Below are 12,523 nucleotides of genomic sequence, written 5' to 3' on the forward strand. Positions count from 1 at the left end.
AAAAATATTTTCTTCAAGTCTGGCCAACTTCTGATGCTTAGGGGAGGAAGCCTGCTGTACCATACCTCGGCAGCTCCGCCTAGTGTTAAATGGAAGGCTCTGTATTTTAGAGCAGGCGAGGCTCCCCTAAGGCTCATTTGTGTCATATACTTTGTGAGGTGCTTCTCCGGATCCCCCTTTCCCTCATACTTGGGGATCTTAGGGGGCATGAAATTAACTGGCATTGGGAAGCTTCGAATCTCCCTTGAGAAAGGGAGGTCATCATCATCATTGTCAATCTCATGAGATCGACAAGGCCCATCTGACCCTTCATCATCTTGGATGTCCTGGGAAGGTGGAGGTGCTTCTCCTCGACTCCCTCAATCGACTAGGTTCCTCCTCTCTCTCCTATTTCTAGGAAGAGGAGGGGGAACATGTTCTTGTTCGTGATCCGGACGAACTGATCCACTTGCTGGGCGGACCTTATTGCTAGGATCCTCCCCTATCCGGTCGAAGACGCTTACCGACCTTTGGTCATCGTCGCTACAACTTTAAGGTTGCAAACCCAAGTGCAGGTTATCACAAGTAGTAAATCTCGGAAGTCCAAGGTCGAACCACAGGGAATTGGAAGGAAATAAACTATTCTATGAGTAATAAACGGTTGGTGGAAATACGATTGAGACGAACACTAGAGCATCGGGGATTCACTTCGGATAAATGAGTAGAAATTGCACTTGATCTTTAATTTAACTCATATGAAAATCAACTAAGGAGTTATCTCATATGGAAGATAAAACATTAATCACAAATATACTAAAAGATAGATCTTGATAATTGTTTGAGAGAATATGTCAAAATAAGTTGTTGGTATGTAGAGATTATCTAAGCATTTATTGTGCCAAAATTGTCAACAATAAATCAAAGTCTTTAACAAACCAAAACCATTTGTAGAACATATACTTCAACCAAGTAAGAAGATGAACATTGAAGAACAAAATGAAAGATCAAAGACAATACTAAACATTCATCAAAGTTTCACCCTTAGCTCTAGTTAAATGTTTAGAAATACATAGTGAAATATTACAAAAAAAATGAAGGAAACTAGACTATGATGGAGAGGATTTGATTCTTCAAAATCGTGGCCAAGGTCCCCTTTTATAGGCAAAGGAACATCCAAAATTCAAGTAGGCAATGCAACTTGTTTCTGTCCAGCTTCAAGATAGTTGGAACATGCAACTTGATGCCAATTTTCAAATATATTGTGCAGAGAATTTGGACTTATGATCAACAGATAAATTATTGCCACTTGAGATAGCTTTCCATTGGTTCAAATATCAGGTTCATTGGATCTATATAACTTCATATCTGACAAAAACAATAAGTGCTGCTTCACAGGTAAAGCTGTATCCGGCAGGTAACAAGCTAGACTTTGCACGGTAATTTCGGCTACCTTGTGATACGAATTTGACTTCTTCCAAAACATGAAAGTTGTAGAAACGTGCCTTATCTTTCCAAGCCCACTTGAATGACCTCGATCCAATGTCTTCAGCTCAAGTTATGATTATTTTACCAATAACTGCTTCTTGCTTGAGGCAGTCACTATTTTTGACTTTTCAACATTATTTTCCTCCACTTGCTCCACTTGTTCTAAATTGGAAATACATATGAAATACATCCAATATATACTCTTTCAAATGTATAATACTCATGCCGACATGTATGTAAATATGTATTTCAATTAATTGCATTTTTAACCATGTATTTATGGAAATTGAATTTACGACAAGAGAATTGAAATTAGAGACTAACATTAGTGTTTCTAAATAAAGTGAATGTAAAATGCCTTGTAAATGATATATCTTTGAAGCACTTTTAGACACTAATCAATCGTGTTCTTGAGGGAAATTGTCCCCCAAGCGTGGTTCTGATGGCTGACTCCCTTGCACATAAGATGTTGCTTCAGCGTTCATCTCCCTTTCGAGGGGGCGTTTTGTGTGCCGGCTCATGTGGCCTCGAGAGTGAGATAAAGGGATTTCCTGCACCGGATAAGGTCCTTGGGACCTTTGATAGCTCTAATGACCCTGGGCTTACATGAGGAGTTCCTGCATCGCCATATTCTGAGCTGCTATGTCTCTCATAACCGCAGCTATCTGAGCCATTCCTTCAGTGAGTATGGCTATTCTTCCACCTCGGCGACGCCGGTGATGCGGTCTCTGATGAGTAACATTGTTATGGAGTACATCTTCTTCAGAGGCCTCTCTCATGGGGTTGTCGTCTTCATGGCTGTAGCTCATCCTACCTCTTTTTTCAAGGGTAGTGAGAACTTGGATTGTAATTCGACTTTGTTCTTTTTCAAGAATGCCCCCTTTTTAGGGTTAGTCGCTGGTTTTCCGGTACCTTCTCCAATGGAGAACGCAAAACTTCGAATGGGGAGTGGTTTCCACAGACGACGCCAATCTGTTGGCCTCGAAAATTGGTCCTTCCACGTGGCCAACTGAAAGCTACTCCACGTATTCCTCCCTACGCACAATCAGCGAATAGTCAGGCGCACATGACCGGAACCAGCGGGGGTGGTGGTGGCCGTATACACTCCAAGGGTCAAGTCAGGTTTGGGTGATCGGAACAGTACCCAGGGGCTATGCAAATCAATAATAAAGGGGGAGGAGAAAATATATAAACTTGCTATGGAGTGTTATGTAGTAAGAGTTTCATTACCTTTGCCTCTTGCCAAACCTTGGGTATTTATAGGTGGTATGAACCGTTGGATGTGGAACACGTGTATACATCTGACGGTATGAAGCGTCTGCTCATAGGCGTCAATCAGCCGCGTTTGTAAAGTGGGCGGACAGTTTGTTTCTTCTGAGTTGAATTGACACAAAGTTGATAAGTCACATCAACTAGTCTCATGGAGACGTCAAATCAATTTAAGCCTTAGGTGCAGGACAAATCTCAAATTGGCGACGGATCTTCTAACCGGGGTCCACTTGATCTCGACCTCGGAGGTGAGATGTTTCGACAGATCAGTAGTAGGAATCGCTATATCACTTCAGAGACACTTCGGAAGGGTCGTTTCCAGGTCGGAATATGTGGTGCTGCGCAGTGTCCACTTAACCTCAATCTTAGAGGCGAGATGACACTTCGGTATCCGAGGCGTGTAAAATCGGAGCGTAACAAGTTGTATTACAGTAAATATCGCTTGCACTTAGGGGCGAATTTAATGGGCGACAAGCTAGGGCGGCCTCGTCAGGGAGACTTTTTTTTTGCTGATAATAGATAGAATTTCTAGATTGTATATTTGATAATTCATATTAACAGCAAACATATCTAGTAGCTCAGTTGTTTAGCCCTTCCATTATTGAATTGGAAGTCCTGTATTTGAAACTCTTTAAGAGCAATATTTTTTATAATTTTTGTATTTCAACAATTTTTATCAAAACAAATGTAAAGAAGGTTATTGAAACCTGCTATCTTTCTTACATATATTGACCACTTTACTATCATGACATTTATTAATTTTTAGCAAATAATGTGACAAAATAATATATGTTCAATTTTACTGGTTTAATACATGTAGAAACATTTTAATCGGTGCTTTGTCCCTCTTCTTGATTATCTTTTTCCCTCTAAATAATTGATTTGAGAATTCGATCAATTAATAGTGAATGAATTTGTAGAAAATTAGCCTTAGTGTCATAAGGAATCTTTCAAAAATACTTATTTAGCCCCCATTTGTTTCCCATTATTAGCTCATTAAAATAAAAAAATATGACCGTTATCCATCATATCAAGTCACCATATTTTACTTTCTATCTCTTCTGTGGGGTCCGTAACCACTATATTTCTCAATCTCAATTTTACATTAATGTGTACCAAATAGGGCCTTAATTAATAAAATGTTCCACTTTTCGTTCACAAATAATCGATTGCGAAAAAGTGGAATCATTCAAGTATATAAAATTGATATAAGCAGATAAATAATTCCAATTTTGTTAATATAATAATGCTTGTTTAATTAAATTTAATTGTAAATTGAATATTGGAATTTTGTTAATATATATTGCTTATTTAATTGAAAAATAAATTAGGGCATTTTACAAATTATGGAACGATTTTTTTTATCCAAAATGAAAGTTCGTACCTAGTTCTAGTTTTGATGATGTATCTAGTTCTTCTAGTTCTAACACGTACGATTTTTTGAATATTATTTAATTAAATATTAATAAAAAAATCCTGCTATCACAGACGTTGGCGGTCGATAATAAACTTTCAATGCTTGCGGTCCATCATAGCTGAATTCGACCCTTGAATTTACCCTTGCTTGCATGCGAGGTGAATTTAGATTATTAACAAAAGTTAGTGCAATTAGTGTCAACATTTTTAGCTAGGACAACAGATCTCAACAAAGATCAATTTAGTAAAATCAAAATTTTCCTAACAAGGGAGAATATTTATCGTGTTACATATGAAATGATGTTTGTTTGATGACGAAACACGAGACTTCATATCTTTAGCCGAAGCGTCCTATTTTAGACATCAATCTAACCTACCTAGCTTGTGGCGCATTTAATACCCTTAAAGGGAACAGCCACCCTACAACATATGCTTACAAAATTTAACATATCACTCATTAAGAAGGTCACATCAATAAATTTTATCTACAAGAGATCTTTGAAGGACGTGGATCACTCCATTTCAAGTGTGAGCTTCGGATTGAACCTCTAAAACATAACCGCTTCGATGTGTTGACCTGTTTTGATTATAACAAACAAATTTTTTTTTATCTCTAACATTTGAATTCGAGTCGTTATAGTTATTGTGGTAAAGTTGATTGATTGAAAACGAAAAGGTCGCTTTCAAAAGACTCGCAATAGAAATTGAAGCCGAGCATGGATGTCAAATCAATCAAGAAAAATGCATTTTAAGCCACATGGAATGAGAGCGATGACGACAATCGCGATGTAAATGATAGTCAAGAAGAAATTGCCAACATGTGTTTTATAGCAATCGAAAATGAGGTAAACTCTATTGAAAAATGCTCATATGATGAGTTATGTACCTCCTATGATGAAATTCTTGAGAAATTTGAGAAGCTTCTTTAAATCATTCAATTCTTAAAAAGGAACACCACTTATTAAAAAATAATATAAAGAAAATTTTAGAAACCCAAAAAGAAAATATTGATTATGATCTATTGATTAAAGAATACTCTTCCTTGAAAGAACAAGTTGAAGACTTAACTAAGATTATTCATAAATTCACTCAAGGCAAAAAAGAATTTTGATCTAATGCTTAGTGATCAAAAGTGTGTTTTTGATAAAGGAGGAATGGATATAAATCATTTCTAAAACAAAAATCTTTCAAAAATTTATTTGTCAAAACTTCAAATACCCATCCTTCGAAAACTACATGTAGCTTTTGCAATAAAGATGAGCATATTGCATATGATTGTCTAACAAAAAAGAAGCTACATTTTGAAAGAATGAACAAGTAGATTCATAATCCATCAAAACTAACTACCAAGGACACAAACTTATATGGGTACTAAAAATAAAAAATTAAACTACTTTTTTGTGGTACCAAAGAAGATAAAGAGCAAATGGTTATTGGATAGTGAATCTTGATAAGTGTGTTTTTGCACACTTATTTAATACCTATATAAACTTAAATATTGATTAAAGGTGCGAATTTCTACTCACAATTATGTAATTATTATTTTCGTAGATAAAAATCACTCAGTAAAATAGAACAGGGCAAAAAAGAGTGAAAAGGGACCAAAAGCGTACAACATTGTGAAGTTTGAAGACCAAAGTGAATAAGTCAAAAAGCTCAAGGATCTTGGATGCAATTTATGGAGGACGTAATTCAAAGAAAAGCCAAAATTTGATGATCAAATTGTATAAGATCAAAGTTAAGGGACCTATCATGTAATTATTTAGTGACTTAGCTACAAAAAGAAACCAGGCGCCATTATTATAATCATGGGACTGTTTTGTTGCTTCTTCAAATTTTTAGGGACTTCAGCTGCAATGTTTGGATAGTTTTTTTTTAGTTTTTTACGAGTGAAAAATGTTGAGGCTAGATTTTTTTAATCGAGATGATGTTAAACATTTTGATCCTTTTTATTCTTGATTCTTTCCTTGGTCGGAAAACTAGATTTTTTCGACCATTGTGTTAGGTCTCATGAAGCTTGGGCATTCCACAAGTCACGTTAAAGCTTCACCGTACGACATGGTTCTTAAAAATCTTTTTTAACATTTTGATGTTCTCTTAAATGATGAAACCTTCGTTAAATTTCGCCCTACCAATACCATTAACATTCAAACCCTTAAACGAATGAAAATAGTAAAAGAACATGGTCAATGGGTAACTCACACAGAAGGGTTTAACCCCACCTCCGCTCCTTCTACACTACCTTTTGATGATGATAAAGAAGAGAAGGCAGATGATGTATCACACGTTTCGAGTCATCTTCACGACATTTCAGGCTCTAGTGTTTTTCATCCATCGATCGATAGTTTTACTTTTATCGAGGATCATTGTAACCTTCTCAATGGGCGCATCGATTCACTTACCTTGAATTTTGAAGTCCTTGGTAGATTGCTTCATCAATTGCAAGCTCAATAGGCCGCAATAGAAGTACAATAAGATGCTATACAAGTGCAACAGGGGACGATGTAAGCTCAAAAAAATGCCTTCTACCCTCACTTTTACGCCCACTTCCCTCCGCCGCCACCTCCAGAGCTCTAATCTTAGTTTATATTTTTCATGTTGCAGCTTTCAGTCTTTCGTTATGCCTTTGTGTCTTAGGTACAATTACGATATTTAGTTTTGTGTGAATATTATGTGGCATCTTTGATGAAATCTCTTACTTGTGCCTATGGTTGATTTTTGATCTATGCTTGTACACTTGAATCCCTACTTCATTATTCCTTTTTTGATTATGCGAAAAGGGGAAAATTATAAAAGATTATATACATTGCTTGATGTATATGAGATTATAAGAGATAGGGGAAATATATGAACTATATGTGAGACCTAACATGCTCCTTTATTTATAAACTTTTTGCAAATCATCTTTCGTTTGTCATGATCAAAAAGAGGGAAATTGTCGACATATGGTTGATTCTACGTTTTGATTATCACAAACAAATTGCATTTATCTCTAATATTTGAATTCAAGTCATTATAGCTATCGTGACAAAGTTGATCAATTGAAAACAAAAAGGTCGCCTTCAAAAGACTCACAATAGAAATAGAAGCCGAGCATGGACGCAAATCAATCAAGTACCTCATCAAGTCAAACATTGAAGATATTAGACTTAAATATTTTGAATTAATATGTAAAGGTAAAATACTTTGATCTTTAGCAATGAATCATCAAAAGTTCAAGATAAGTCTTTATGTAAGAGAAAAATTATTTCATTACGATGCTTGCATAATTTCAACTTGATATTTAAACTTCTCACTAATGTTACTTAACTTGAAAAATTAAGTGAAAACGTCATTCAAAAGTCTACATTTTCAAAATAATCAAAGAAAGAAAAATTCGAAAAAACTGTCTAAGCGGACGTCCAGTTCATCACATGGTCGAATGTTTAACCGTTTGGAAATTCTAAGGCACAATGACTAGTTTAGTGTTCGGACGTCCAATTGGTCAAAACTTTTGGCATTTCAACTGCTATAAATATAACCTCACTTTGCAATCAAATTGAAACTTTTAAGAACATTAAAGTGAGATATTTTTTAGCACAATTATTATACTCTTTGTTTATCTTCATCAAATCAAATCATTTATTTTGAAAAACTTTTGATTGAATTAACTTTTGAAAATAATTCTTCTAATCAAAGTTTTTCTTACTTAACACATGAGCTTCATTCGTTGCTATTCATTAAAGTGTTAGCATACTACTCTCTTGGTACTTAATTTTGATTATATCATTTATTAAGAAATAAATTCAAATTGTAAACTCATCACTCGTTGAATTTGTGAGTCATATACAGGTCCCGTAAAGTTCTATATTGTATAACGATCAGTGTTCCTTGATTGTAAGCAACCGAAAGCATTGTAAAAATGTTGGATTACACCAAAAGTCAATCAATATAGTGAAAAAAGACATTGCTCGTGACAAAGAGCTTGGTGATGGAGAACGTAGATCATTGGTTGATATCGAACCTCCCCAATTATATCGTTTGCACATTTTCTTCCCTTCTACTTATTACTTTCGTATTTGTGCATATTTGTTTGATTGACTTATTTGCTACCAAATTTGTTTAAATTTGGATTTATTTTTGAAAAAGTTTTTAATAACCAATCTACTCTCCTCTTCTTTAAATCTTGGGTTATCACGATGGTTCTTCATTTGTCGCTCTGCTTCGATGAGAAGCTTTGGCTAGATATGTCCTAAGCTCTATTGTCTTTGACTTTGGTCAAACGTCAGTTATGTTGGTTGTGAGTCATGGGGCTTCTTCCTTGAACAAGCTCCGTGTGGGATGCCACGAGGGTTACATTTGGAGCCTCGGTAGTGACCTCCCCCATCATATTTGGGTAAAGCAAGGAATTCTTTCATCGATTTTGTTCGGATCCTCCTTTTCTTCCGAAAAAAAGGGAGGAGAAGGATCTTCTTTGGCGGATCTCTCTTGTTCCCATTTAGTCCCCTTCATTTCATAAGCTGTTTCTATTTCTACATCTCTTTCTTTCTTACTTTCCACATTTTCTTCTATTTTTGAGGTTTCTTTCCATTTCTTAGTAAGAATGGGTGACGGTATTTAGGAAGGAATTCTTTCCATCTTCCTTGTTCCAACATCTTGACTGCTTAAGTAGTTGAACTACTTTGTCACTCCTACAACTGACCATACAAACTCGAGCCTGAAGGAAGAAATCAAACTGCAAACATACATTGAATAGACCTCTGATAAGGTCATAAAACTATTCATCTCAGCTCGGAAGTTACCTAAGGTTCAACGATTCATTTTTCTACACCAAAGAAGCAAGCCTAGAATCTCATAGCATTTCTTGTCTTTTATCTTATCCTCATAACATACTTATTTTTAAATTATGCTGAATTAAAGCTCAAACCAGTTGTGTTACAGTAAATAGTGCATGCACTGTGAGGTGAATTTAGATTAGTAACAGAAGTTAATGCAATAAGTGTCGACCTTTTGGCTAGGACAAGAGATCTCAACAAAGATCTATGTAGTAAAATCAAGATTTTCTAACTAGTTTTTATGATCATCTAGATCAATCATTTCAGCCTAAGCCATTGAAAGTCCAGTTGTGGTAGAACCACCAGCCTTTCATAAGCCTCCATATAATTTTTCCTAGTAAAATTCTTGAGGCCGTTAATGGTTTTTGGTTAACTATGGACAACTAAAGTGGACATTCCCACTACCATGAATGAAGTGAACAGGAATGCTCATGCCAAGGCTAATGTTCATTCTATTCACCATGCACTGATACAAAATTGCTTCAAAGAATGGTATAACAACTAAACGAACACTGCCCATGAGTTACATTTCATCACTAGCATGAATATTTATATTAAAAAAACTACATCAACAGCTCATGCCAAGGCTAATGTTCATTCTATTCACCATGCACTGATGCAAAATTGCTTCAAAAAATGGTATAACAACTAAACGAACACTGCCCATGAGTTACATTTCATCACTAGCATGAATATTTATATTAAAAAAACTACATCAACAGCTCTCTCATAACCCTCATTGTGAGAAATGGCTACATTCTTCTGTCTACGAGGTTACATTAGGCCGTGCCTAAGAATAAACAATATTCTTCCTCCAGAAGGGCACTTGGTAATTCGGAGACTTCTCTCTTATTTCTCATTGGAAAAACCTATTTGCTGCATGCATTTTGAAGGGAGACCCAAGAAGGCTTGCTTCCCATGAATTTCCCAGTGCAGTTCCTGAACTACAAAGATCGTGCCCAGAACACCATTGCCACTCGTACATGGATTTCTGAGGAGAACTTGTCCATTGAGGAATCTCAAATCCTCTAGCCATCTCCCAAAACGTACTTCAGAGCTCCTCAACGCTGTATGTCTTACCCAGCAAACAGAAACATTGATCCATCAATCAAGAGGCCAATGTCTCGAATACTTTTTTTTATGACCCTTTACTCATAGGAAATAGAATTAAGGTTACAAACTGGTCCATGAACAAATTTAACCAGTTAAGGTAAAGGCCATAGATTTCATGAAATAATAAACTACTCTTTATTATACACAAAACATGCTTCCATAACATAAAAGTCAATTCCCCAATGCTTTAACAAATCAGTAAATAAGTACTCCTAGATTATATAGAAATTTTTATTTTCAACAATTACATATATGGATGGTCATTCTTAGAGACAATCAGAAAACCAAAGAAATCAAACAATGTATTTCCAATTACATTTTCCCTTACTATGTCTTTTCTCAAAGTGTACTATCAGATCAACTGTTAAATATACATTAATTTGAGTTTCAATAACATAAAACATGCTTCCATAACATAAAAGTCAATTCCCCAATGCTTTAACAAATCAGTAAATAAGTACTCCTAGATTATATAGAAATTTTTATTTTCAACAATTACATATATGGATGGTCATTCTTAGAGACAATCAGAAAACCAAAGAAATCAAACAATGTATTTCCAATTACATTTTCCCTTACTATGTCTTTTCTCAAAGTGTACTATCAGATCAACTGTTAAATATACATTAATTTGAGTTTCAATAAAGATTATATTCGTTTCATAGCTTGTGCATAATTCATGATATGTCTAGTTCATATAAAAGCAATTGAATCACAATGATACTGTAAACCATTTCAAGAATGAAAGCAATATTCAACAAGTTATGAAAGGAATACAAACTCAATGGCCAAGAAGATGGCAAAACTCGAAAGAAAGAATTATTGTAAGTTTTCTCCCGGCAAATCGTACGAAACGTAGCTCAACAAAGGCCAAGTTAAAGGTTTCGAATTCATGGTTTCTTCATAATTAAAAAAAGAGTATTCAAGAAAATGTTGTTTAAAATGAAATGATATCCATACCTCTTTCCTCACATCATCCATAAAAGACATCATTTCTTCAAGAAAATCAGCAAATCCCTGTAGAGAGGATGAAGTTAACATATTGTAAGAAAAAATTCTCTCCAAAATACATTAATAATTTAAATCTGGACATTCTAAACAGACACCTACTTCGATTTCCTCATTGTCTTCATCAAGATCATATGCTCCTGCATTATACATTGTCCTCTTGCTATGATCTGATAACACTGTTTTCAGTCAAATAAAATTCAATCAGTAAAGAAGTTCATCCTATCTTTCTGAACCAACAATAATCAACAAACAGAAGAATAATCATTTCAAGAAAATGGAAAAAGTTTGAAAATAAAATATCACCTAAATAGGCCTCTTGAATTTGTTGAAATTTCTGCTTAGCCTCGCCAAGCTGTGTAGGATTTTTAGTCCATTTATCTGGATGCCATTGCTGCATCAAATTTAACACGCAAAAGTTAAAACTTTACAAAGAGTCTCTGAACAGCATATTGCCATTTAACCAATATTTAAGAATGATGGACCATTATCATTCAATTTTCACACACTAGGAAAAAATTGAAACTAAAGAAGAATCAAGATTGTGAAGTTTGAAGCATACCATAGCAAGCTTACGATAAGCACGTCGTATTTCTTCATCGGAAGACTCTGCATTTACCCCAAGAATGCTGTAATACGAAGGTGGCCCTCTACTAGATTCCATCTCTGATGCAAAATTAACAAAAATGCCCAGTTCACAGAATTAGTTTCTTGTTTACGACCAAGCTAAACAACGATATTTCTCCGACTACAATTGCGTGGGTAAAGGTCTAACTATGGTGAAAGGCGGCAGATACATATATACGCGCGCGCGCGCGCACACACAAGGGCAGATAACTGTCGATGTAATGAGGCGGTTTGTGAAAGAACGTGTGGAAGCTGAAAAAATATCCATGGTACAAATGTTTAGGTGGAAGAAGTTGATAGGGATCTAGAACTTTCTTCCAACATTTTCTTGAATGTTCATGTAATAAATTTCTTGTGGACGCCTTTAGATATTACGTAGGAAGATATTTTTGTTGTCACATAATATATTTTTGTTGACTGTGGTTAAGGAAATTAGGTTTTCCAATTCCTTGAAAAATGATAATTGAAGGAAAATTATTTTTGGAAAACTGTTCATGTTGGGATATTGAAGGCTGTAGGACTGCTGCTTAGAACTTCTGTTTTTACTTTTATCTTTATTTTACATCTTTTATTTCTTTTTTATCTTTGTTTTATTTTTGGTAGCAGTGTATCCTGATGAAACTTCATTAGTTCAACTTTCTTTAAAAAGTATACTTTTAGAAAATGATCTAAACATGTTCAAAGTTCTTTTGACATGAGTTTTGAGAAGTCAAAATACGTTTTTGAGAGACAAAATCTACTTTTAGAGAAAATAACTATAAGTGGAGCCGCAAAACTCTATCCCGAAATTTGCCAACCGCCTTGTCATGGCA

General features: G+C 35.1%; 1 protein-coding gene across 4 annotated transcripts; it reads right to left on the reverse strand.

Moving 5' to 3' along the window:
- Positions 1–9,465: 9,465 nt before the first annotated feature.
- Positions 9,466–12,033, reverse strand: LOC111399046 (dnaJ homolog subfamily B member 8-like). 4 transcript variants are annotated; one of them, XM_023026260.1, is made up of 5 exons: positions 11,647–12,032; positions 11,391–11,478; positions 11,187–11,263; positions 11,037–11,093; positions 9,466–10,044 (listed from the first exon to the last, which is right to left on the reverse strand). In XM_023026260.1, the coding sequence occupies exons 1-5, from the start codon at positions 11,746–11,748 to the stop codon at positions 10,015–10,017; spliced, it is 354 nt and encodes a 117-aa protein (XP_022882028.1). In that variant the 5' UTR covers positions 11,749–12,032; the 3' UTR covers positions 9,466–10,014. The 4 variants fall into 4 exon arrangements, with proteins under 4 accessions (XP_022882028.1, XP_022882029.1, XP_022882026.1 ...); XM_023026261.1 differs by having other exon boundaries at positions 9,466–10,038; positions 11,647–12,031; XM_023026258.1 differs by having other exon boundaries at positions 9,466–10,109; positions 11,647–12,031.
- Between the last annotated feature and the right edge of the window lie 490 nt (positions 12,034–12,523).

Source organism: Olea europaea, chromosome 8 (assembly GCF_002742605.1).
Source record: "Olea europaea var. sylvestris chromosome 8, O_europaea_v1, whole genome shotgun sequence".
Classification (NCBI taxonomy): Eukaryota; Viridiplantae; Streptophyta; class Magnoliopsida; order Lamiales; family Oleaceae; genus Olea; species Olea europaea.

Excerpts from the sequence above, each read along its gene's own strand:
- LOC111399046 (XM_023026258.1), bottom strand. The coding sequence starts at position 11,748 with ATGGAATCTAGTAGAGGGCCACCTTCGTATTACAGCATTCTTGGGGTA. Across the intron at positions 11,479-11,646 it reads CTTATCGTAAGCTTGCTATG|CAATGGCATCCAGATAAATG; the intron begins GTATGCTTCAAA and ends AATTTGATGCAG. Across the intron at positions 11,264-11,390 it reads AATTCAAGAGGCCTATTTAG|TGTTATCAGATCATAGCAAG; the intron begins GTGATATTTTAT and ends GACTGAAAACAG.